The 27,409-nt window shown below is 47.3% G+C and overlaps 1 protein-coding gene and 1 long non-coding RNA gene across 2 annotated transcripts; one reads left to right on the forward strand and one right to left on the reverse strand.

The window, feature by feature from the left end:
- Positions 1-191: 191 nt before the first annotated feature.
- On the forward strand, positions 192-21,459 carry LOC123103283 (sodium/proton antiporter 1). The gene is made up of 10 exons (XM_044524812.1): positions 192-481; positions 13,164-13,337; positions 13,491-13,619; positions 14,259-14,435; positions 15,428-15,534; positions 17,799-17,919; positions 18,843-18,904; positions 18,991-19,293; positions 20,046-20,340; positions 20,857-21,459. The coding sequence occupies exons 1-10, from the start codon at positions 230-232 to the stop codon at positions 20,974-20,976; spliced, it is 1,740 nt and encodes a 579-aa protein (XP_044380747.1). The 5' UTR covers positions 192-229; the 3' UTR covers positions 20,977-21,459.
- Positions 21,460-23,050: 1,591 nt separating this feature from the next.
- LOC123106896 (uncharacterized) lies at positions 23,051-25,531 on the reverse strand. The gene is made up of 3 exons (XR_006451538.1): positions 25,161-25,531; positions 24,979-25,071; positions 23,051-24,892 (listed from the first exon to the last, which is right to left on the reverse strand). It is a non-coding gene; the product is annotated as an uncharacterized lncRNA (long non-coding RNA).
- Between the last annotated feature and the right edge of the window lie 1,878 nt (positions 25,532-27,409).

Below are 27,409 nucleotides of genomic sequence, written 5' to 3' on the forward strand. Positions count from 1 at the left end.
CTAACAAAACAAAAAGATATCTAAAAATTCACCAGCCGAGCTGGCTCATTATCTTAACAAACTCCAACAAATCGAGCCGGGACCAGCCAAAGGACGTACAGTATCAGTTTGTCTTGTCCGTATACAGATTCCTTCAATCCGTTCTCCGTCTGAACTGCCGGACCCACACGCACTGGTTTCTCATCCATCCATTCTATTCGACGGCCACTCCGCAAAACCCCCACTGGCAATGGCGCTCTCCTCCTACTTGCTCGCCGGCAGCCGAGCAGCCTCCCCTTCCCTCCCCTCCCTCCCCTCACTCCGCCGCCGCGGCTGCCACCGTCCGCCGCCCCTTGCCACAACCCCGCCCCTTGCCACAACCCCGCCCCCACTCCCTTCCACCCAGCGATGGCGCCGCTCGCTCCGCTTCTGCGCCTCCTCCCCCTCCTCGTCGCCCCCGCCGCCCGTGCCGCCCGAGGACGAGGAGCCCGTGGACTACGAGGTAGTGCGATATGGTATCGACTTACATTTTAACAGATTATTTTCCATGCTAGCGCGGTTCCAAGTTCTCTCACAGAATGTGCAAGCTGCCCGCCACAAGCCTCAAGAGTCAAGCATTCGACTCACATATGCTTTATTTGAATATAAATTGCTACGCAATGTAGGGTTATTCATTATTGCCTGCCCGTGAAAAAAATGTAGGATTACTGCCAAAATAAATAGAGCAACAAAAAACCGAAGAACCTGCCTTTAGGTCAACTGTTGATCTGAGCTCCGATTGCTCAGCCTCTAATATGAAGACATATTGTAAGGGTCGGGATCGATCTACGACTAGCAGCTAGGGTTCATGGTGGAATGGAGAATTTCGGTAGCGTGTATTTCCTCCCAACCTCCCTCACAGCTACAAGTTCATTACAATCGGCCGCAGCCGCCGTCCAGTCCAAAGCCAACCCATTCGAACGTTATACAGTGCTATTTAACTACCGAACCCATTCAGGGCCACCGTTCCACCTGGGCTTCATCTTGACTCGAGTGGGCCGCGCCGCAGGCCTGCTCGAGGCCTGGTTCTCTGCCGTTACTTCCTCGCTTGTCGGATGGTGAACAGTATCGGGCTCTGTTGCCGCTTGGTGGTGATCTTCAGTATCCTGCACCCGTGCGTCGCTGACAATCCTCCCTCCTTGAGAGCTGGCTTGTCCCCAAGCCGGAGCACGGGGGAATTGTTGTTTGAGAAACTCCAAATCTTCCCACGTAGCATCAGCTGGCGAAGAATCAGACCACTGAACCAGTCCTCGGACGATATTCCGGCGACCGACCTGACACACCTTACGCTGCAACACCTGGACCGGAATTTGAAGTGCAGCTTGGGGTGTAGGCAAGGACTGATTGACAACAGCATCGCGGGGTAGGAACTTCTTCAGCTGTGAAACATGAAACACAGGATGCAGGCGGCTGGTTGCAGGCAGACCCAGCTTATATGCTCTGTCCCCTATCCTCTCCAACACTTGGAATGGCCCATAAAACTTAAAAGCAAGTTTATGGTTCGCCCTGGAATACAATGACAATTGAGCATATGGCTGCATTTTCAGGAACACCTGATCTCCCACAGCAAACGTTCTGTCAGACCTGTGTTTGTCGGCTTGGCTTTTCATACGATGTTGTGCTCGCAGCAGATGCTGTCTTGCTGTCTCTGTAATCGCCTGGCAAGATTGCAACCACTCTTGCATTTCCACTGGTGCAATTGTATCAGACTCACTAACACCAAAATATCTTGGAGTATACCCATACAGGATCTCAAAAGGAGACTTTCCCAAAGCAGAATGCCAATTGGAATTATACCAAAACTCACACAAGGACAACCACTTACTCCATTTATGAGATTGAGCACTAATGAAACACCTGAGATAACACTCCACTTGCTGGTTAACCCTTTCAGTCTGACCATCAGTCTCAGGATGATTTGCTGTGCTCATATTCAGCTGAGTCCCAGTTCTAGCAATCAACATTTTCCAAAATTGGCTAGTGAATATTGGATCTCTGTCAGAGATAATGTACTTTGGCATCCCATGTAACTTATAAACATTGTCCAAGAACACCTCTGCAACTTTCTGAGCATTAAAAGGATGTCTCAAGGGAATGAAATGACCATACTTGGAAAATTTATCAATTACCACCAAAATGCAGTTGAACTGAGAAGATTGAGGAAGACCACTAATGAAATCCATAGAAATAGTATGCCAAGCTTGATGTGGTACTGGTAATGGAGATAGCAGCCCAGGATAAGGAACCCTCTCTGGTTTAGCTTTCTGACAGAGCAAACAGGACTGCACCTGAGCCAGAATGAACTTTTTCATACCAAACCAAGAAAACAAGGCATGAATTCTTTTGTATGTAACTGGAAACCCTGAATGGCCCCCCAAAGGACTATCATGGAAAGCAGCAAAAATTTTCTGATGCAAAGCAGGAACAGGACCCACCCATATGCTCTGTTTATATTTAAGTAATCCATTGACCAAATTGTAGGGGGGTTTAGATGCTGGTTGAATAGCTAATTGCTGCATTATAGCTATAGCTTTCTCATCCTTCTGATAACTATCCATGATCTCAAGCAACCAAGCAGGTTGATTACTGGACACTAAGAAAAGTTGGGACTGGTCTGGAGGTCTTCTGGACAATGCATCAGCTGCAGTATTATCTGAACCTTGCTTGTACTGAATTTGATAGTTTAAACCCAACAGTTTAGTAAGACACTTCTGTTGCCACACTGTATGTAATCTCTGATCTTGCAGGTGAGCCAGACTTCTCTGATCTGTCTTGATAGTAAAATGTTGCACTTGTAGATAAGGCCTCCACTTATCCACTGTTAGACCTTTGAACCTGAGCATTGATAGTTGTGGATGACACTAGGAGAGTTGGGACAATTTTCGTTGGTTTATTTCTCACACAATGCCATGCCAACCTGAGGGGTTGGGGATACATACTTATAGGCTGCTAGCCAGCCAAGCATATGCTGAGATGCTACTAAGATGCCAGTCTAAGATGCTGGTCTAAGATGCTATCCTAACTGCCAGTCCTTGATGGTCAGGAACTCTATCCTAACTGCCACAAGGACCATGTGCTGCAGCCCCACAAAGACCCTAGTACACAGACTTATCCAACATTCTCCCCCTAAGTCTTGTACGTCGTCTTGTGGGAGTGTTGAATCATCCCGATCCTGGAGCAAAGCTCGAGGAACTTGACCCTCCCAAGAGGCTTGGTGAGCAGGTCTGCGAGCTGATCCTTGGTGTTGATGTAGCTCGCCTCGATGCTCCCTTCTTCCACACAGCTGCGGATGAAGTGATACCTCAGTCGGATGTGCTTGCTCCGTTCATGGAACACGGGGTTCTTTGCCAGGGCCAGGGCGGACTTGCTGTCCACCAGGAGTTGCACCGTTCTGGTGTCTTGAACGAGAAGATCACCAAGCAGTCGAGCGAGCCAAAGCGCCTGAGTGCAGGCGGTGGAGGCCGCTCTGTACTCAGCCTCACAGCTGGACAGGGCCACCACCTGCTACTTGACTGATTGCCAGCTCACGAGACACTTGCCGAGGAAGAGGAGGATCCCGCTCGTGCTCTTGCTGGTGTCGATGTCGCCGGCGTGGTCGCTGTCGCTGTACCCGACGAAGTGTGCTGCCCCCGGACACCTAGGGTAGTGGAGGCCGTGGTTGAGGGTCCCTGCTATGTAGCGGATGATCCTCTTCACTGCCTGCTGGTGTTCCGACGTCGGTCGCTCCATGAACCGACTGACATAGCCGACAGAGAATGCTAGGTCCGGCCGTGTGTGGGTGAGGTAGCGAAGGCTCCCCACAAGGCGTCGGTACTGCGTAGCATCCACTTCCTCCGTCGTGCTGTCGCGGCTCAGTTTCAGCCTCTCCTCCATCGGAGTGAGAGCTGGATGGCAGCCGGTGAGCCCAGCTAGCTCAACGATGCGCTTAGCATAGGCGGACTATCGAAGCGCGATCCCGGAGTGATCCTGGTGCACCTCAATCCCTAGATAGAAGGAGAGGAGCCCCAGATCACTCATCTGGAAGGTGGCCTTCATGTCTTCCTTGAATGCCGCTACCTCTGCATCTTTGGTGCCGGTGATCACCAAGTCGTCAACATAGACGCCCACCAGCAGGGCATTTCCTCCACTGCCCCGTCGGTAGACAGCGGCTTCATGCGGGCTTTGCTCGAAGCCCATCTTCTTTAGCGTGGAGTCCAGCTTGGCGTTCCACGCCCTAGGTGCCTGCCGTAGGCCATAGAGGGCCTTGCGCAGGCGGAGTACCTTGCCCTCCTGGCCGGGAATCGCAAAACCCGGTGGCTGATGCACGTAGACTTCCTCCTTCAAGTCACCGTTGAGGAATGCCGACTTGACATCCATGTGATGGACACGCCAGCCCTCCTGGGCAGCCAGCGCAAGGAGAAGTCGCACGGACTCCATCCGTGCCACGGGAGCGAAGGCGTCGTCGAAGTCGACTCCTTCCTGCTGCAAGAAGCCTCGGGCCACCAGGCGAGCCTTGTGCTTGATGATGGCGCCGGCTCCATCCCTCTTCAGCTTGAACACCCACTTAAGGGTGATTGCGTGATGACCACGGGGGAGGTCAGCGAGCTCCCAGGTGCGGTTTTGCTCGACCGCATCCATCTCCAACTGCATCGCGGCGTGCCGTGCCGCATCTCTCTCAGCCTCTGCAAAGGACCGTGGTTCGCCGTCCTCACACGCGAGTTGTAGCTGCGCCTCCAGGTCACGTGGCATCAGTCCCGGCACCGGCTGGTCGCCGAGTAGATCATCCATCGTGCGATACCGCAGCTATTCGCCTCCATACCACGCGTCGACCCGCTCCTCGTTGTGAGTGAGCGAGGAAGCGAACTTCATCGGGTTGTGCTCTGCGTGAGCTGGTGCTGATGAAGACGAACCCGGAGTGGTGACTGCCGGGGCTGGAGTATGCGGCGTCGCCAGTTGTGGTGTCGTCGGCGTAGCGGGCACCGGAGTCGATGTAGTTTTGGGGGCCGGGGTAGACGTGCCCGGCGGAGAGGAGCTGCTTGCTCCCCCGGCTTCCTTGAAGTGAGCGTACTCGACAATGAAGTCGTCATACATCGGCGTCGTGCCGTCGTCCACCGCCTTGTCCCATTGCCACCCTCGCCCTTCATTGAACACAATGTCTCGCGCCATGCGCACACGCTGTGTCTTTGGGTCGAGGATGCGGTAGGCCTTTGAGCCCTCCGCATAGCCGATGAAGACTCCCGGAGTGCTCCTGTCGTCGAGCTTGCCGATGTGGCCAAGCTCCTTAGCGAACGCAAGACAGCCAAAGACCCGCAAATGGGAAACCGCCGGCTTCCGCCCATGCCAGGCCTCATACGGTGTCCTGCCGTCGAGTGCCTTAGTAGGCGAGCGGTTGAGGATGTAGACGGCCGTCAGCACCGCCTCTCCCCAGAAAATAGCCGGCATCCCTCGCTGCTTGAGGAGAGCCCGAGCCATCCCCACAACCGTCTGGTTGCGCCGCTCGACGACTCCGTTTTGCTGCGGGCTGTACGGCGCGGAGTAGTGGCACTGGATGCCCTCATCGGCGCAGTACGACGCGAATTCAGTCGCCGTGAATTCGCCGCCGTTGTCAGTGCGCAACACGCGCAATTTGCGGCCGCTCTCCGCCTCTACACCAGCCTGCGCGCGCCTGATGGCGTCCGCCGCTTCGCCCTTGCTGTCGAGAATCATCACCCACATGTAGCGAGAGAGATCGTCGACGAGCAGCAGGAAGTAGCGTCGACCTCCTGGTGTGGCTGGCGTCACCGGGCCGCACAAGTCTCCGTGCACGAGCTCTAGCTTCTCCTTGGCCCGAAAACTCGCTTGTTGGGGAAAGGGGAGTCGTCTCTGCTTCGTCAGTACGCAGATGTCGCAGAACTGCTCCACATGGTTGAGGCATGGCAGGCCTCGTACCATCTCCTTGGCACTTAGACGCTTCAGGGCCTCAAAGTGAAGATGCCCAAAGCGCTCATGCCATTGCCACGCCTCGTCGTCCCGACGGACAGCGAGACAGGCCGGTTGTGCCACCTGCACATCAAGGACGTAGAGTCGATTTCCACCTCTGGGTACCTTGGCGAGAAGGCGACGCTGGCGATCCCAGATGCTTAGGACCCCATGCTCAATCAGCACGCGTGAGCCGTTCTCATCCAGCTGTCCCAAGCTAATGATGGAGTTCCTTAGCGCGGGGATGTAGTAGACACCGGTGAGCAGCCGGTGCTCTCCCGTCTTGGTGGTGAAGATGACGGAGCCGACGCCCTTAATTTCCACAGCGGAGGCATCCCCAAACTTGACGGAGCCTCGCGCATCGGAATCGAGCTCGGCGAAGAATTCCCTTCGACCGGTCATGTGGTGGGTGGCGCCGGTGTCGAGGCACCACCCCGTAGTCTTGTCCTTCCCGGAGGCATCGCCGAGAAGAGCGCGTGCCTTTGGCTCGTCGAGGTGGATGAGAGCTTTTGCGACTGGTGTCGCTGAAGATAGCTCAATGCTTGCATGCGCCATGAACAGAGCCGTCTCCTCCTCCTTCGCCTGTGCGACGTGAGCCTGGCCTTGTCGTGGTTGCCGACACTCATTGGCCCAATGGCCAAACCGGCCACAGTTGTGGCAGCTGTTGTCTTGTGCCAGCTTGGGCTTGCCAGCGGCGCCGTCCTTGGCGCCTCCGTGGGCGTCCCCTTCGGCACGTCCTTGTGCCCTGCCCGGGGGGCCTCTTCGCGTCTTACGCTGCTTGCCACGCTTGCGGCCGCCCGTCGTGGAAGAAGGCTCCCCCTTCTTCCTGTCACCAAGGCTGGCATCCCACGGCTCCCGAGTTAGGAGCAGCTTCCCGCCGGTGGTGATGGGCCCCGAGGAAGGCTGTGGCTCGTTAGTGTCGACGACCTTGAGGCGACCTATCGCCTCCTCGATTGTCATCGTGGAGAGGTCCAGCACGGACTCGATCGACCGAGCCATCTGCTTGTACTTCTCGGGGATGCACCGAAAGAGCTTCTCGACAGCTCTCTCCTCGGTGTAGGTGGCATCACCAAACTTCACCAACTTCTGCAGCAGAGTGTTGAGACGGAGAGCAAAGTCATCAACGTCCTCACCTGGCTTGAAAGCCAGGCTCTCCCACTCCTTACATAGTGCCTGCAGAGTGGACTTGCGAGCACGGTCGCTGCCGATGCGTGCCGCGGCGATGGCGTCCCAAGCTTCCTTGGCAGTCCGCTTGCTGGAAAGCAAGAACTGCATCTCGGGCGGGACTGTGGCGATGAGGGCGTCCAGCGCCCGTCGGTCCTCTTGGTGGTCAACGTTGCTGTCCTGGACTGCCTCCCACATGCGCCGCACCCGGAGCCTGACCTTCATGATCCCGGCCCACTCGACGTAGTTGGTTTTAGTGAGGGTAGGCCACCCAACACTGGGACCAACATCCCTGACCACAGTCCGGACCTCGTAGAGGCCGCGGTCCTAGTCGTTGCAGCCGCCGTCGCGGTGCGCACCTCCACCTGGAGCGCGGGCGTGCTCGGCTGCCCACTGCGCCGTCCGCTCTTGCGCCACTTTGGCGCGGTCTGCGTCAGCGCCGTCGTCCGCAGGTGTGGAGCTGTTGGAGCCGCCGGAGCCGCCGCGGAGTGCTTTGGCATCCGCCGTAGCCTCACGTGCTGCGTCCGCTGCTGCTGCTGCTTCTAACTCCGCCCTGGCTGCTTCTACCTCCGCTGTAGCTAGCCTCGACACCCTTGCTGCCGCAGCAACTGCTGCTACAGCTGCTCGCTCACGCTCCTCTGCCACGGCGCGCTCGGCCTCCTGCTGGCGCCGCATGCTCGAGGTAGCCGTGTGCTGAGAGCGACCTGCAGACATGGCTCGCTGCAGGGGGGCTGTTGCGTGAAGAGGAGGCTGTTGAAGACGAACTGTTGCTCGACAGTCCGGAGGGAGGAAAGTAACCAGAGGCAGACGGAGCAATTGCTGCTACCGACTTGGGCTGCTCACAGGAAATGCTCAGGGTACAAGATAACGAGTCTCTGATACCACTTGTTAGACCTTTGAACCCGAGCATTGATAGTTGTGGATGACACTAGGAGAGTTGGGACAATTTTCGTTGGTTTATTTCTCACACAATGCCATGCCAACCTGAGGGGTTGGGGATACATACTTATAGGCTGCTAGCCAGCCAAGCATATGCTGAGATGCTACTAAGATGCCAGTCTAAGATGCTAGTCTAAGATGCTATCCTAACTGCCAGTCCTTGATGGTCAGGAACTCTATCCTAACTGCCACAAGGACCATGTGCTGCAGCCCCACAAAGACCCTAGTACAGACTTATCCAACATCCACTGCTAACAAGATAACTAGATATTCTTTTTCATAGACTGAGAGAGCTCTATTCTTGGGCCCCAATGTTTTGCTGACAAATGCTAGTGGGTGCCCTTGTTGCATGAGCACTGCACCAATACCATATTCACAGGCATCAGTCTCAATCATGAAGGGTTTAGTAAAATCTGGTAAAGCTAGGATAGGAGCAGAGACTAGTGCTTGTTTTAATGTCACAAAAGCTTCATCTGTAATACTGGTCCACACAAAAGGAACAGTCTTCTTAAGTAGGTCAGTCAGTGGCCTTGCAATTATTCCATAATGCTTAATAAACTTCCTGTAGTAGCCACTTAACCCAAGAAATCCTCTCACCTCCTTCACATTTTGGGGAGTAGGCCATTGTTGAACAGCCACTATCTTATCAGGATCAGTAGAAACTCCCTCTGCTGAGATAACATGTCCTAGATAGGCTATCTTAGGTTGAGCGAAATCACATTTAGACATTTTTACCTTCCACTGTTCTCTATGCAGAATAGATAACACTTCATCCAAATGTTCCCAATGCTCCCTTAAGGTCTTACTGAAGACCAAAATATCATCAAAGAACACTAAAGCACACTTCCTCAAAACAGGGGAAAGATCATAATTCATTGTCCCTTTGAAATGTCCCTGGTGCTCCTGACAACCCCATGCCCATCACATTAAATTCATAATGTCCATTATGAGTCTGAAATGCTGTTTTATACTCTTCTCCTGGTGCTAGTCTAATTTGGTAATACCCAGCTTTCAAATCCAGCTTGGAAAACCAACAAGCACCTGCCAGCTCATCCAAAAGTTCATCTATAACAGGGACTGGGTACTTGCTTTTTAATGTAATAGCATTAAGGTGTCTGTAATCAATCACCATTCGCCAAGTGCCCTCCTCTTTTTTTTTAACCAGCAATACAGGAGAAGAAAACTCACTATTGCTATGCCTGATCATTCCTGAGGCCAACAGTTCTTTGATCTGCTTTTCCAATTCATCCTTTAAATGAGGAGCAATCCTATAAGGCCTCACCGACACTGGTCTTGCTCCAGGAATCAATGGAATAGTATGATCTTTGAGTCTTCTGGGTGGCAATGTGGTAGGAGTTTCAAATACTACAGCATGTTTATCCAACAACACTTGCAATTCTGGATGTTTCACTTTCTCTTCTACAGGTCTGATTAATGAAATAGAAAACACTGTAACAGCAACATCCTCAGGTAATAATCCTTGCAAAGTGACCACTGTACCCTGGTAGGAAAAGGACATCCACTTCTGCACCCAATCCACTTGCATAGGACTGTGCTGAGCAAGCCAATCCAACCCAATAATCCCATCATAACTAGCCAAGGGCAACAACCTGAAAGTAGTAGCAAATTCTGCTTGACCACAGCTCCAAGAACAAGCTTTGAGAACAGAATCACACTGCAATGTGCCTCCACCAGCCACAGCTACTGACACAGGAGGTTGTGACTGAACATTAAGCAATCGATGCTGCAAGTTACTATCAATAAAAGAGTGGGTACTGCCTGAATCCACTAGGAAAATTAGTTCCATACCCTGTATCTCAACCAGAAGTTGCAGTGTTGGTGCATTAGATTGTTTTCCAACAGCAGCAGCAGATAAGTGCATACTACAAACAGACATTCTATCCTGATCATGATCACTGCCAACAGATGACCTTGCCTCTTCTGACTGAATATGGTTTATAAGCTCCTGCACAATGTGCAACTGAACTGATGACTTGCAGACATGATCCTTAGACCATTTCTCCCCGCAAACGAAACAGAGACCTTTAGACTTGCGAAAATTCCTCAATGCAGACCATCGATCTTCAGTCTGAACCGGTTTCTGAACTTCCATGCTACGTTTGTCGTCAAAGCTGCGACTTTTAGAAGGTGGTAGTGGCAACGGCATAGGCCCCGATCGAGCAGACGAAACATGATTAAGAGGAGTAATCCCTTCCCCCAACTCCTCATGCAACAACGCTAGATCATACGCTGCGTCCAGGTCCCGTGGTTTCTGCAAAGCGACAGCAACACGAACACCAGGCTTGAGTCCATCGAGGAATCGTGTAGTGTAATGCAGCGAATTGGGCGCCTCCTCATACGCAGACAACTGATCATATAAGTCAGCAAAACGCTCCACATAATCAGCTACAGACGAAGTCTGAGATATCCTGAATAACTGACGCAAGAGCGTCTGATGTTGATTTCTCCCAAATCGGTTCTGCAAACTCTGACAAAATTCAGACCAAGTCGCTTGCGGTTGACGACGTTGCATCGATTCCAACCAACGAGCAGCAGCACCCTCAAACTGAGATGTGGCCAGAGAAATCCATCGATGAGTCGGTGTACCCCACAGCCTTAATTGATCTTCACATCGAGTTTGCCACAAACACAGATTGGCTCCATCGAATCGTGGTAGTTCCAGACGAGCACCAAAGGCAAACGAATCAGCAGTATCAAAGGAATTCGACTCACGGCCCAGTGAAGGATGGAACGGGAAATTCGACTCTCGCGCACCTCTGACCGGAGGAGGGACATAAGTATTATGCACCTTCCCCCGATGATCGTTGTCGAAGCCGAGGGAATCAGTCGGGCCACCACCGCGACCATTCCCAGCACCACGCGATGGAGACGGATCTTCCTGCGGAGGAGAACTCCCTTTCAACTGGTCGCCGCGGATCTGCTCCATCTCCATCAACAGCTCGTCGCGGACCCCGCCCACACGCGAAGAGAGCAAGCCGTCGAGGGTCGAGGTATTCGTCGAGATCAGCTTCTCCATGGCCTTGAGGAGATCCGCACCTTGGTCGCGGAAGCGCTTGTCGAGGTCGACCGCGAGATCCGCCCGAAGGAGCTCGTAGACGCCGCGCCCGTCCTCCGACAACTTCTCCATCGTCGCCGCCCGCCGCCGATCTCGCCACCGCGTCTCGTGATGGTGTTGAGGAAGCGCCAGGACCACCGAATCTGATACCAAGTGTAAGGGTCGGGATCGATCTACGACTAGCAGCTAGGGTTCATGGTGGAATAGAGAATTTCGGTAGCGTGTATTTCCTCCCAACCTCCCTCACAGCTACAAGTTCATTACAATCGGCCGCAGCCGCCGTCTAGTCCAAAGCCAACCCATTCGAACGTTATACAGTGCTATTTAACTACCGAACCCATTCAGGGCCACCGTTCCACCTGGGCTTCATCTTGACTCGAGTGGGCCGCGCCGCAGGCCCGCTCGAGGCCTGGTTCTCTGCCGTTACTTCCTCGCTTGTCGGATGGTGAACAGTATCGGGCTCTGTTGCCGCTTGGTGGTGATCTTCAGTATCCTGCACCCGTGTGTTGCTGACACATATGTAGTTTGGAAAAAATAAAGACATATGTAGAAGTATTTTTTTTTCTTTCACTTTGGTCCCCATTTCCTGTCATCTTCAATTTTATGAAATGGTAGCTTGACAGTAGTCATTTTACTCTGGTTCTGCCGCAACTACTAGCAAGTTTGGAGTATTATACTTCTCTGAGGGAGAAGGAGTATCATATGGTTTTGCAGATCTTCCTTTATTCCGAAATTGACCCCAGAATATTTATAGACCCACATCACCACTAGTCCACTAGAATTATAGCCATTAGATCGAACTTAACTAAAATAGTAACACTTTGTTCTAAAATGCTTAAGTTTCTTTGATTAGTTACCTTTAAGTTAAACTGATGGAATTCTATAAGATCATCCCTAATGCTCCACATATAGAAACTCACATTTGTATGACACCTTTCAGAGACTAGAGAAATAGTTTGGGAATGATTTCTTTAGTGTTGTTACTGAAAGTAATACTCATCTGAAAAATCCGCACAAGAGCTCCGATTATATAATACATGTATGCTACAATTTGATTTGCCTATTATTCTCGATTGTCAATGCAAGTTGTAGAGAACATGTTCATGGATAGCAAAAGGATGTTTATTTTTTACCTGAATTTATCTGTGCTATGAAGGTTTCATATGTTTTCATTAAACAACTAGCACAGTGGCCCTCACAAATGCGAGGGCATTGACGTCCAAATCATTTTCCACTTTTCCATGTCTATTTGATGTGCTTGTATATAATATTCATGGCTAAAAACACGTAACCTCATATGGATATATGTTTGGGTGCTTACTTTTTATAAAGATGTTCGGGTGCTAATGAAGTTAATAAAAAGAAAGTTTACCCTTATTGAGAGGTAAGACAATAAAACAACATCCTCCCATTTACTTCCCCGATTCTGAAATACATAATGTTTTAGACATGCAACATCCATGGTCTCAAAAGATGCACCTTTGACCATTACCATTTTAGATATGAATAAATTGGTAACAAATTAGAAAAACAAATCCATAGAGTAGGAAGAAGCTTGTAAAATAGCCTCCGGTGGGGATATGTAATGTCAAAGGTGGGTAATTTTCCTTTACTTAAATCAAACAGCTATAGATTATCGGTCTATGGGCAAGATGTTTCTGATTTTTGTGAGAATTTCTAGCATATTTCCCTATTTTTGATCTGTATTGTTCTTTTAATGCAACTATCAGATATCACATGCATGGAGCATAGAGAGTTAATTTTAATTTTATTTTATTGAGAGAACACTGATATAGTAACAGAAGATTTGCAAATTCATTTAATGCTCCTCCCTCAGAAAAGGAAGATTTGCAAATCCATATGATGCTCAAGAACTCCTGTGACATTGTTGGTTTGTTGTATGCCATAAGAGTTCTTGAGTACTGATATAGTGATTTTACCTCTACGTGTGCATTGGTGGTTTGTTGTTTCTACTGCCTACTATATTCTATGCAGTTTCTAAGACCTTTCTGTTTCACCAAAATTTCAGCTGTCGGAGAGTAGTGGAAATTGTGACCCTTTATGCTCCGTTGATGAAGTTAGCTCACAGTATTTTGAAGCTAACTACAAGCCAAAGAATGATCTTGTTAAAGCTTTAACTATCCTTGCAACGGCTTTGGCTGGGGCAGCTGCAATAAACCATTCCTGGGTCGCTGCTAACCAGGTTCATACACTCCTAGTTTTTGACCAAATTACAATTGCCAGTTTAACCATTTCATGTCTTTATCCTAGCATGCATATTACATGTCTCCTTATGTCAGTAGTTGTGGATGTCTGGGTGATAATTCTTGGGAACTTGGTTAAATTCCTTTTGCAGGACATTGCAATGGTGCTAGTATTTGCTCTTGGGTACGCAGGTATCATTTTTGAGGAATCACTGGCATTTAACAAAAGTGGAGTTGGATTACTGATGGCTGTTTGTCTATGGGTTATCAGAAGTATCGGGGTAAGCTAAAAGCTGCGAATTCACCTTTGGAACTTCAACAACTCTTTTGAGATTTCAAGTTATCAGTTGTCTCTCTTGAAATTTAAGATTCAACTCAGTTGGGCCATCGTGATGTTGACATATGCATACGTCCTTACAAAATTTGAACAGAGTGCAACTTATTCAATGTCAACAAGTTTTCATTTTTGGTTTATCTTGCTAATAGATGTTTTTTTTTTCAAAACTAACCTCATACTTCTTCATGTTCTTTAAAACTGTAATCAATGCCAAGGATATTTACGATATTCTTCATGTTTAGTTGTTACTTATGACTTACAAGCAATGTTTAGTTTTTCATATGTATCAACTTGTTTTTTTTTTTTGAGGGGATGTATTAACTTGTTTAAGATACATGTTTTGGAATATAAGCCTGTTTGTTTGCATCCTGAGATGCAAAGTTGGACTTTGCCACACATATGATAAGATGCCTTGTCGTTGCTAGTGACTCTAGTTTGGAAGCACCATAGTTTTAATACAAGGATGCTTTTCATTTTTATTACAATGATGTAATCTTCATGTTATGAATATATTTAAGCATCAATTAGATGATATTCATTAGTTGATCTTTATCATTCCTTTTCTGTTCTTCATATGATTAAGGCTCCCTCGACCGATGTAGCTGTTCAAGAGTTGAGTCGGAGTACTGCTGAAGTTAGTGAAATAGTGTTTTTCTTGCTTGGTGCAATGACCATTGTGGAGATTGTTGATTCACATCAAGGTTTTAAGCTGGTGACTGACAATATATCTACTAGAAATCCTAAAACACTTCTCTGGGTGGTGAGTCTTTCTTACCTTTATATTTTCTCATTGAACTTCATATTATGTTGGATAGGTCTTTTACTCTGTAGTTCTCGTTGTGCTACTACCACAAAGGCACAAACCAACAAACATAAATGAGTTGCCAGTGATAAACCATTGAGGCGCATTTTTTGAGTTCATAATACAGCCTTTTTGTCCATACCGGATAGATTTTTAGAACTTGTATGATCAAATTATATTTATGACTTACCTTGATAGAGAAAAAACACCCTTTGCAGTGCATGTTATTCCACTTCAATGGTATCTGACGTTCACCTTGAACTGAACAATTCTCCAACCCATGGTAATTAAATCCTGAGGAAACCTTTGGTAGTAATGCTATATTTACACACTGGCCCTTGGCCCCCAGGAAATACAAGTTGCTTATTTCCTAACTGTAGGCTTAGTGTTTTCTGTAAAGAAGTGCCCCTTCTCTTGGCCTTTTTTCTAGACCACACAGAATGACTGCATTCATGTTTATCAAGGTAGAAAGCTTTTACAATTTCAACCATGATTTCAAGTTGGTGAAACCAAATAAATGTTGTATTTTTGGAGTTAGGTTATAATCTGGTTTGGCAAAGAGAATCTGGACTTTTAAGTAGCTACTTTTGCACAGCAGCATAAAGTAGGTTCAACATACCACAATACAACAACCACACCTAAGGCGAAGAAATTATGATTTTCTGGAAGAAGAAATCGTTCTGACTCCTAGATGGTTTGATGTTCATTCTTCTTTTCTCCCTAGACATTACGTAGCTTCTTGTATCATAAATATAAATAAATATAGTAGACTTAGACTCCTTCCTTACTACTTCTGTGAAGAAAAGAAATAATCCGGTTTCGGCTTCATCTCTTTTTTGGCCTGTCTTTGGTGTTGTTGCTCAACCATGTAACATTAAATTAATAACCTTTTATTTGAGAGCCATAAATATCACACTTTGTTTTTATGTATACATTGTTTCTTATTTCAGATTGGCTTTGTAACCTTCTTTTTGAGTTCTGTCTTGGACAACTTGACTTCGACTATTGTGATGGTGTCCTTGCTCCGGAAACTAGTACCTCCATCAGAGTACAGAAAGTATGACCTCTATTATTATCTCAGCAATTACGTTTGTACATAATCTGGCAATTGCTTTGCTCGTATGTTACCATATTTACTGTGAATGATCAAATCCTTGTATTCTCATTATTTTCATTTTTTTGTATTCTCTGTACACAGTAGTAAAAAACTGATTTAAAGTTGTCCTCCTGTCGTATTTTTACCACCTTTCATTATAACCCGTAGGTCCAGTGCCATGCTTTGCTTCACTCTAGTTAAGCAACTATAACTTTTCGTGCTACAAGTTTGCTTTACTTCCATAGGCCCATAGTTTGACCAATGACTGGCATATCTCATAGGCTAATTTACCTGCAAACATTCACTTAAGCTGTGACGCTCAAGATATTTGTAGAAATGCTCTCTTATTCTCGAGATGATTTTAAGTCGCGAGACGTGTGGTCTGATACTCTGATTGTAGTTGGGAGGTTGGTCCAATGAAATTTGATTTATCAAAAACTTTCCTGTATCCTTTCTTTTCAAGAAACTGAGGGGGAAGCTCCGACGGTATAAATTGTAACCTAAATTCGTGTCTGTGAGACCTTGAACCCAAGTGGTGGGATTATATAATAATTGCAACTTGGAGATATTTTGCTGATGCGTCTCAATAGTTTGTTTTATACCGATCTTTGTGCCTTACTGTACATAGCACCGAGGGGCTAATAGGAAAAGTCCGTAGTGCCAACCACCCTTCTGCCACAAAAAAGTGTTTTGGCATCAAATCAACATGAGAAGCTCCCAAGAAATTTATACAGGTTGTTCGAAGTGATGTGCAACAATTTGAAATTTTAAGGTTGAACTAGAATAATATTTTCTTTTATTATAAATTAAAAGACAAAGGGAAAGGAAATTTATTAGTTGTACAAAACACATTACTGCAAAGGAAAAGGAAATTTATTAGTTGTACGAACTACAACTTCCAATTTTTATCTCTGGAAGCTTGGCATGTGAATCCATTTGCTACCTTCCCAGTTTGCTTGGGGAATAATTCCTGTGTTGATTTGAGGCCAACTTTGTGAGTATTTTTCAAAACTAGTATCGTGTTAGAGATGGACGCACATCGTAAATTGGACCTCACTTACCTCCGCAGGATGATGCGGAATTGACCGGTGGTAGTTGGTCGAAGCTCCAGTGGGTAGCCACTCCCTTCTCAGGGAACCGTACGTGAGACTTCCGCATCATACGGCTCCGTCCCGAGCTTCCGTCGTCGGCCCTTGTCATTAGACCACTATGCTTGTCTTTTCCGCCTTTACTCTCGAATCTTTTGCTTCTCGGGTGGTGGCGAACAATGCTGCTTGCGTAGCGGGAGATGCTGCCCGTCGTTTAGGCCTGCTTCCTGCCCGAAAGAAGGCTAGCCGGACTAGTGGTAGGGGACCCGACCGTAAAAAACCCTACCCTATTCTCGAACCCTCTGCCGAGCTCTACCCTGCCCGCATTTATTTGGAAGGGGGCCAAAGAAATGTCTCCACCTGCTGCCAACAGTCTTTCTTCGGAATTCTACTGAACGGGTCGATCCTCCCCTCCGTTTGTTTTAGCAACTTATCCTAAGGTCTCTTCGCCAAGAACTCTCCGGCAACGACAGAGGAACTAACCTGCCTGCAGTGGCGGGGCGGCTTTTTTTTTAGTAAGACCTGGACGATTATCCCTACCCTCGGTAGCTTACGAGTTTACGTCCATCCCTGGTCGGGTACAGTTTCCTTTATTTTTATCCCTTGTAGCCGTTACCCGAATTCGCGCAAGTGTGTCCACACCCCCCCTGACTTGACGAGGAATTCATTCTCGCGAACAAACACACCCCCTACACACACCTAGGAGCACCCCTTCCTGCATATCCATACAAGACCTGAGTAGGCGGGTCGAGGTCCTACGAGGTACCCACTACTCGGAGTACCCTCCCACCAAAAAAAGATGTGTGGTTCGGTGGTTCGACCAGAAATGCTATGCTTACGCACAAGACTACCCCTCTTCCCGAAAGCTTCGCGGGGACCTTTACTACTTTACGACGACGGGGGACCGCCCGTAGGGGGTTTACTGCACAAGGCCCCTGCAGAGGAAAAGCTTGATCCCAGCGAATAGAAGATGCTCAGCTCCGCACAACATAGGGATTGGCACGCTTTCGGAAAGAACATAGAATAGTAGAGGATCCAGCATGCAGGACACGGCGATCATTAGAAATTCACGAATTAGAAATGCTGTATAATAAATGGTGCATATTATGTATAGTAAACATTGCCTTATTGGGACAGGTTGCTAGGTGCTGTTGTTGTAATTGCGGCTAATGCTGGGGGTGCATGGACACCAATTGGTGATGTGACAACCACTATGTTGTGGATTCACGGTCAGATTACGACTTTAAAAATAATGCAGGTCAGATTTCCACATTTATTCTTGTATTTTGTGGTTTGCTTATGAAGATCCTTCATTTTAGAGTTCTCCAAAATATTCATTATGCAGATCTTTCCTTAATGTTAGAGCTCTCTAAACTGTTCATTAAGTTTTTATTTCATGCTATAATTTTCTACCCTATATTATTACTGAATGGTCTTGATCAAAACTTTAGAACTTAATGTGACCTTTTCAGATATCCTACATTATGTATGTCTTTACTGGGGAATCTTCTCAAAGTTGATTAACTAAAACTGCGTTGAAGGAGAACATCTAAATATGTTTCTTAAAAGATATTACAACTACCTCTGTTCCGAATTATAAGATGTTTTGGATATTTCAATATGGACTACATATGGACTGAAATGAGTGAACAAACACACTAAAACGCGTATATGTACATCCGGTTCAGACAAAAGTTAGAACATCTTATAATTTGTAACGGAGAGAGTAGAAGATAAGGAGAAACATGCTCCCCCCCCCCCTCTCTCTCTAGAAAAGGCTATATTTCTATAATTTTTTATTTTATCATGTCCTCAATGAGGGTGACCCTACAGTGTTCTAAAATTTTAGTCGATAGCACAGTTGCTTTTAGGGATAATATATAGTGCAAAATTAGGTGAATTGCTTTAATCAATATAAATTGAAATGAAGATGGCCCTGAATCAAAATGCAAGGCTTTGGCGTTTTCTCGAAGAAAAAATAATCTAAATGTTATATCAAGTATTGTGATTTGCCCATCACAAAAATGGAAGCCATTTTACAAAATTAACTCCATAATCTAGATTGCGAGCAATCCATCATTTTGTGAATTTTTGTGTGTTTACCTTCTTTTTTGCATGCTTGAACAAAGGGCTACATATTTCGACTGTGGAAAATGAACTGCTTGGCTTATGATTTGGCAGGGCTTGTTTGTCCCTTCCGTAGTTTCATTGATGGTCCCACTGGCCCTGATGTCCCTCACCAGGTTATTAACAAAGGACTACTTCTAATACATGATATTAAACAAAATTCATGTGCCTTACGGAATAATTTCTTGTATATTGCATGCAGTGAAGCAAATGGATCGTCTCAGGAATCTTCAAGTTTGCTGTCATCAGAGCAAATGGCTCCTCGAGGACAACTTGTATTTGCTGTTGGACTTGGAGCCCTAGTGTTTGTTCCAGTGTTTAAATCTCTCACTGGATTGCCACCTTTCATGGGGATGCTCCTTGGTCTTGGCATTCTCTGGATTCTGACAGATGCGATACATTATGGAGAATCTGGAAGGCAGAGATTGAAAGTTCCACAAGCGCTTTCACGGATTGATACACAAGGAATTCTATTCTTCTTAGGTATACTGTTGTCGGTTGGCAGGTAACCCCACCCCCTTCCACTCTGTACAATTATTTGGGGCTTTGCCTTTTGGAGCTCACCTTTAGAAAATTTGTGGAATCTTAATGCAATTTAATTAATATCAGGTGATGCCAGTGGCAACTTAAAAGTATTAAGAGGCATTTTAGTTATTCTTCACCCCCTCTATTTTTACATCAATGCACCGTAATTTTACGCTATGTAATTTTTGTCTTATTTCAGACGTAAAAAGAGAACGTAAGAAAATACATAATCGCAATTTAAGATTTGATATACCTAAAGATGTGGAATGTAAATTTTCACTAGAAGACTGATTAGCAGAACTAGCAAAACATATTGGTTCAAAAGTTGTCATATGACTTAGCAGTGTGAATATCTCCCGAGGGTCAAAAGAACCACAAGCCCTAAGAGAGAAAGCGCCTCCCGCGCCCAAGCTTGAAGTGCTCCTCAGATGGCTCGTTGAGTGGAGCCTCCAGCACTTGATCCTTCCTGAAATGGAGTTGTTCCACATCCACATACCCATCCTTGTCACACTAGGAAAGCCCTTATGCAACTGGGAAGTACATAAGTAATTTATAACATCTAACAACTTTAACTCAAATTGTTTCTATGCTTGGAAATTTAGTTACCCTGTTATGGTGTGTGCTCTACTTATTACTGTCTATTCCATTCCAACTTAGATGGTCGTAATTTTCTGATAGTTTTTTTGAGTAATCAATTTTCTGATAGTTGGATTTGTTCTTCCTTTGCACTAGCTTGGAAGCAGCAGGGATTTTGAGGCAGTTGGCGAACTATCTTGATGCCAATATTCCAAACGCTGACCTCATTGCAAGTATCATTGGTGTAGCATCAGCAATTATAGACAATGTTCCACTTGTTGCTGCAACCATGGGGATGTATGACCTGACTTCATTTCCTCAAGATTCAGATTTCTGGCAGCTTGTTGCGTTCTGTGCTGGTACGGGTGGTTCGATGCTTATCATCGGCTCTGCAGCAGGAGTGGCTTTTATGGGAATGGAAAAGGTGGATTTCTTTTGGTACCTTCGCAAGGTAAACTTCTTTCTCATCCCGCTCTTAATAAGGAGATATGGAACAGCATAATAGCAATTAACAGCACAATCTGTTACAAATGAAACCTCATTATATCATGTTAGCAGGTGTATTAAGTACACTTTCTGATATACGCTGGCAAACTTCTGAATACAGCCCATATCTCTGATACTTTTCTTTGAGTAGTTTTTGGTAGAGTTGAGAGCAGAACTCCTATTTCTGACTGCAGCTTAGCTTGGAGGTTTAGCTCTGGTATTGCATTTTAAGAAGAAAAAAACGTTTCCGGTTCTTGAAGTGTGTTGTTGTTCGTTGAATTGAGTGAAAATGTGCTTGTTTCAGTTCCTTAGAGATCTATAGGTAATAAACCAAAGTTCAGTCTGCTTGTTCACAACATACTTGAGCAAACAATGACTGCCCTTTTCCATTGTCCTGGATGTGTGTCCACATTGCAATTGTCTATGCATCCTTGAGCTAAAATTGGTTGTTGACACGCACGATACTTGTTTGCGCTTGCAGGTGAGTGGTTTCGCCCTTGCAGGTTATGTAGCTGGCATCATCACTTACCTAGCTGGTCAGAACATCCATCTATCTCTTCCCACTTCACTGGCGGAGATCCCGTTTATCACGGGTTCGTAAAAGGCTGGCCACGGTGGTCCTGTACTGTAAGAAGATGTTACAGTAGACCGAGAAGAACACGCGAGCACACTGGCAGCAGAGAAACGGTTTTTACAACCTGGTCACTTGGCTCATAATACATACGGGTTGAAATAAGCGAGTCGTAAAACCACGCCCTGATTGAGCTCCTTGGCCCCTTTGAGATTTTGTGTAGTGGTACTGAAAGGCTTGGTGCGGTGTTGATGCGAGTCAAATGTGGTAGGCTAGAGCAGAATGGTTATGTAAATTAAGCTGGTAGTGATCTATGTCCCTGTCAACAGGGGACAAAAACATGTACTCTGAATTCCTATGATGAGTTTTGAGCTGTCTGCATGTTGTAATGATCGGCTTTTGTGGTGATGTTATTGGAAAGAATGAAGTGAAGTGATGTGTATTTGTTTGAAAAATAAAAATTCTGTAAAAGAATTGTCTGGAGATACAATAGGGATGATCCTGAAAACTTAATACCCGGTGCGGCTGTGTGGCACTGTCAGCACTTGCCCAATGGTCTTCAGTTTTCTGAATTGGTGATCCCGGTTGAATCCCTGGTCGTATGTATCTGTGGTGTATATTTCCACTTGAAACGAACATTTGTAAACCCCTTTCATGATTGATGAAGAGGTGGTTTATATAGTTCTGTTCTTCCCTTTGAGTCAAGTCAAATGTTGTAAATCAGGTACTCCATCTATAAAGCTGTACTAAAGCAACGACAATTATCATGGATTGGAGGCAACAATTAATATGGATTGGAGGGGAGTACTTCAATCTTGCGTGCGTTTGTGTGTGGGGTGTGAGGAGCATAATACTCCTACATAATACTGCCAGGAGGAAAAATTAGGATCTGATGTATCTGTAAAGGCCGGGTGTAATGCTTAAATCTTTTAAGTAATAAAGAGTTCCTTTTCAAAAAAATATGACCAAAACACAAGCAGAGATGTACTCTTCTTGGGACCGACCATCCTATAGCATCGCATATAGTAGTCCTATCCTCTGTGCTGCCATATATCAACAACGTACGTACTCCTATGTATGTATGGATGTACATGTATACAGGCCAGGCGACAGGCCAAGGAAGGAAATCCAAGTGCCTGCAACATAGGCAGCAGTGTCAACTCACATGCGCAACAGGAATGCATGCAGAGGCAGGCAGGACGAAGACACCGCCAGATACCGCTCGGCTCTCGCATGTGATGCTGGAGCAGAGCATATGCAGCTTTACACTGCCCCGCGGTGGCCGCTCTTCGTTGCATCTTTGCCCTTGCGAGATGTGATTTTTGTTTTGTTTTACTCTACCACTTGCGACTGTTGCGAGGGAGATGTGATCTCTATAATGTAGGAGTAGCAGTATCTTATAGTTTGATGATTAGAAACGCGTGGAAGTGGAAGCACCAAACGGTAACAACAAATTTCGTTCTTTTATCAAGGACAAGGAGGACAGAGCTAAGAGCTAGCGCATATACGTACATGGCCACGCATGCATGCATGTGCGCCCGTCCTACGTGCTCCGGGTAGAGCCAAAGAGACAAAGATTCCTGTGGCCCTACGCTGTGTGGGGTAGTATGTGCGTTGTACGTGTGCCCTTTTCTCTCGGTAACTCGTGACTCACTTGTCCCTCTCACCGCAGACCCCCGTCCCGAGCGACACGGATCATCTATCTGCACACATTTTTACCAAAGGCAGGCTTTGGTAATCTAGTACGTACTTCTCAGCTGGACTGCTGCTACACTGTCTCAGACTCGGTCCATTGCAGCCAAAAACCGTCTCGTCTAATACTACTACTCCCTTTACCACAAGTAATATGGATCGGAGGGATTAGCAAGCTGCTATTAGCTTGTTGACGACGAGCTCCAGTGAGCCCTATTAGGGCCCTTTCCATACAGCCGGCAATATATATAGACCAAAGCATTGAGGTTTTCAGGAGATAGAGAGAGACGGAGGTCATTGGACTGGAGTATTCCGCTTCTTTTGGGGCAGAAGATCAGAGGGTCGGTGCGGATTATATATACGTAGGTAGTAGAGGGTCCTCAGACCTCAGCCACCCCAAAGCAATAGGCAGCGGCTGCAGAAGTAGCAGGGCGGTGCGTAGCAGGTAAGTATTTCTCGTCGGCTCCTGCCGGATGGTTCAATACGTAAAAGCACCCCAGGTATCCTAACTTGCATGGAATGTGATGTTTTAGTCTCAAACTTGCAAAATGCACCTTCATCATACCCCAACTTGCACTCGATGTAATGATTTAGTCTCCGACCTATCATAGCGTGACAAGTGGCAGCCAGGTGGCTGGTTCGGTCATCGCCCGCACTTTTACAAAAAACACCCTACAGTTTTTCATAATCAACCCACGCTACAGGAGAGCACTTGCATTAATTCTGCCTGAAATCCACTTCGCGTCCGTTTCGAGGATATAGTTGTTGTTCATTCAATTAACATTAGCACGACCATTCAATTAACTGAAACTGCACTGCAGATAGCATTAGCATTAGCATTAGCATTAACTTCGATAATAAGGGTTTGTTTTCAGTCAAATCCGCATATAAGATTCACGTTGTAGTGCTTAAAAGGGAGGCGAGCAAGCAGGCTGGCCAAAGTTCAGATAAGAAGGACTAGTTTTCATCGTTGTTCTCTTCTTTATGGAAGATTAGATGCCCGCCAAAAGTGCACCATTTTCTGTGGAGGTTTGCACACAACAGCCACCCAACTTATATGAATATAAAATAGGAGTGGTGTTGATCTGGACACTAGATGCGCAGTCTGCGGGAAATACTTTGAGGATGGAGGCCATTTATTCTTCAAATGCAAACTAGCAAAACAACGCTGGAGAGCCCTGCTACTTGATGATGTCTGATCCGAGCTAGTCCAATTCACCAATCCAAAACAAGTTCTCCAGACATTTTTTGATCTGCCGGAAGAAAAGAAATTACTGACACTTGCTTGCCTCTGGCAGTGGTGGTCTGAACGGAATGGGGGAAATCATGGAAGGAAAGGAATGGAGGTTGATGCGTTTCAGTTTGCTGTGAGACGCCATGTCAGGGATTGGATGGAATTCTTCGCGTCGAAAAAAGTAGCTCACACATCGACGCAAACTAGATGGGAGACCCCTCCACAAGATTGTGTTAAGATCAATGTAGACGCCTCATTTAACGCAAGTTTGGGCCATCGAGGGTGGGGTATGATTTGCATAGATTCGGAATCAGACATTAAGTTCCTGGCAGCAGGATCTGCTGATGACGTTTCTGATGCTCTACATGCTGAAACCATATCCCTCTCACATGTTGTTCAGCTAGCTGACCAACTGGGCGTGGGGCGGGTAATTTTTGAGACTGACAGTCTCAACTTGCAACAAGCAGTGACCTCCAACTCTTATGACTTTGCTCCACTGGGACAAATGTTTCGAGATATCAAGGCCAAACTCAATTCACAATTCATTAGCACAAGTGTAGTCCATGTCTCGCGTGACTGTAACATGCCATCACATGTACTGGCAGCAAGGGGCGCAGGATTAGCTAATGCTGAAATGCGTTTGTGGTTGGACAATATTCCTGCTGATGTAACCCGTTATGTAACCAGCATCTCAGCCGTGTCATAAATGGAATAAGAGTGTTCCATGTCAAAAAAGAAGAGAAACAAACCAGTGTTTGATCAATATGCAGGCAGTTATGTAGTTAATTTGTTACCAAACGTAATGCACTACAGAACCGAAAATGAACACATAGATAGTATAAACTACATAAGAATTGGTCAGTGTACTAGACAGAGGACTCGGTAACTATAATCTGCAATACTTTATCTACCTTATTAATGGCTCCTTTGTCACCACCTTTCTCCAAGGCAATGATATCTGGTGTATCCAGTGTGATGGTTATTTGTTTCATCCCTTGTCTGAGTAGACTGCAGGCATATCTATGAAAAAGAGCATCTGATTTTAAGTTCATAAAATTGGCCAAATATCGCTATAAGCATCAAAACATCTAGGAGAGATGCTATACCCGATGTTGAGGGCGGTCTCCGTCTTGTCGCCCGTCAGCACCCATATCTTGATGCCGGCCTTAGCAAGTTTGTGCAGTCAGTGAGTCAGGTACCTAGAAAAAGGGAAATTAGCATGCGCAAACCAAAGAGAAGTCTTGAACTGTTCCATTTTACAGCATGAAAGAAGATAAGATTTACTCACCCCCTTTTGCAGCTTGTCCTCAACGGCGGCGGCTCCAAACAGAATCAAATCCCTCTCTATCAAATCTGTCGCTTCGTCAATCAGCTCATCCCGATCAGCGCTGACAGAATTCTTAGCTGCTGTGAAGTTCCTTTCGAATTTAGTGTATTCGATCTCCTCAAGTTGACGGTATGCAAGAACTAGTGTCCTCAGGCCAGCATCAGCGTAATCATTTATGTGCTTCTGTGTCGCTTCACCATACGTACTCTGAGAGTTTGACAGCCTCTCGTACATTATACTGCACATCATACGTACTCTCAAAGTCCCAGTCTTATCCGTGAGAATCGTGTATACTTGGCCCAGCTCCTCGTTCATTGAATGGTCGTGCTAATGTTAATTGAATGGACAACAACTATATCCTCGGACGTGCAGTGGATTTCAGGGAGAATTAATTCAGGTGCTCTCCTGTAGCTTGGGTTGATTAGGTAAAACGGCAGGGTGTTTTTTGCAAAAGTGCAGACGATGACTGTCCAGCCACCTGGCTGTCACTTGTCACTCTGTGATAGGCCGGGGACTAAATCATCACATCCAATGCAAGTTAGGGTATGGTGGAGTTGCATTGTGCAAGTTTGGGACTAAAACATCACATCCCATGCAAGTTAGGGTACTTCGGGTGCTTTTACCTCGATTCTTTTACCCATGGGCAATTGAGCTATAACATGCATCCGCCTGCTTATTCTACCAGCTCCGAAACAACCTATGTAGCCACGCCAAGCCAAGCTCCACCGTTGCCTCGCGTAGTCACATGCCCTGCTCCTCCGCTCACCGCCTGCCGTCTGGCGCCCATGTGTATGCCTACAATATTCAGACCGAGCTTGGTGATTTGCCTGCCATATCTTTATTTTTTTTTGAACGCTGGCAGTAGCACTGCCAAATTCATTGTTCAGAAGAAGAGTAACAAGAACACCTCCAAAGGAGAAAAGCACCGCAAAAGGGCTAGTGCAGAAAGAAAAGAAAGAAAACAGAAACCCGCCAGCACCACCACAAACCCAAGATCTGCAAGCAACCGTGCACACCATCGGAATCCATCATCGAGGCTTCCAAGATGACGCCTCCAAGAAGGAAGTGGTATCGAGAAGATCACCGTCATCCGATCTTGCTCCACCAGATCTTAGGTTTTCACCCGGAGGCCTCAGCCATGAGGCAGGAAGAGCAACGAGCTCCACGGAGGCACCTCCAAGGAAGAAGACGACATCCATAGATGCCGTTACCGTCGGCATTGACGAGGTCATCCGGAGCCAAGCCTTCCACCAACCATCCAGGATCCGAGACCAACCCAGCACCACCGGGCAGAACAAGGCCAAACACACACTACCAGACACGGGATAGTCGCCGCCGCACACAGAATCTAGGCAAGGACACGCCAACCTGACCGGTCCGCACCGCCGCTCGCAGGACCTGGGCGAACCAAATCGACACCGGCCATCCTCCGGCTTTGTGCGCAGATCTGGGCAAGAATTCGCACCGCATCGCACAGGAAAGACCGAAGTAGAACCATAGCTGACCGCCCCGCACCGCCGCGCGCCGAAACAAAGTGAAAATCAGGCCAAAACTTAACGTGCTCGCACCGCCGTGCACAAAGACCGGACCTCCGTGCTGGATCTGGTTTGCCTGAGCCTCCTCAAGCACCAACAGGCTGGACAACGCCCCTGCTCCAGGAGCTGGACGTGCACACACTTGCAAGGGGGAACCCACCAGCATCCACCGGCACTAACCGCTCCCGCCTCCCCTATCCAGGCGCCACCGGCCAGCGAGATCTGGGCCCAGGACTGCCCAAACTTAGATCGGGCTCAGAGCTCCTCATCGCCGTGTTGCCCAACCTCCTCACGCACCGGCGCCGCCACCTAGAAGATCCGTGCTGGGGGCACCGACCGCGCTCATCCCGCGCCCGCTCCACCGGCCGCCAGCCCGTCAGGCCCAGATCTGGCCCGACAACCGCAGCGAGCCTCCCACCATGCACCACCCAGGGCCACAGCGTCGCCCAGGATATCTCGCGAGCGCGAGCCCCTGCACCATCTTGGCCCCATCCCGCGCCGTCCATGGCAGCAGGCGCGCCATCCGGCAGCCGTCGCGCCAAGCATGCAGGCAAAAAAAGAAAAAGGGCCCCGCCGCCACCTTCACAGGAGCCGGCCCGGACTTCGCCGGCCGCTCCTCCGGCGGCGGCGAGCCGAGGGGAGGGAGGAGAGAGGGGCGAGTTGCCTCGATCTAGG

This window comes from Triticum aestivum, chromosome 5A (assembly GCF_018294505.1).
Source record: "Triticum aestivum cultivar Chinese Spring chromosome 5A, IWGSC CS RefSeq v2.1, whole genome shotgun sequence".
Taxonomy (NCBI): Eukaryota; Viridiplantae; Streptophyta; class Magnoliopsida; order Poales; family Poaceae; genus Triticum; species Triticum aestivum.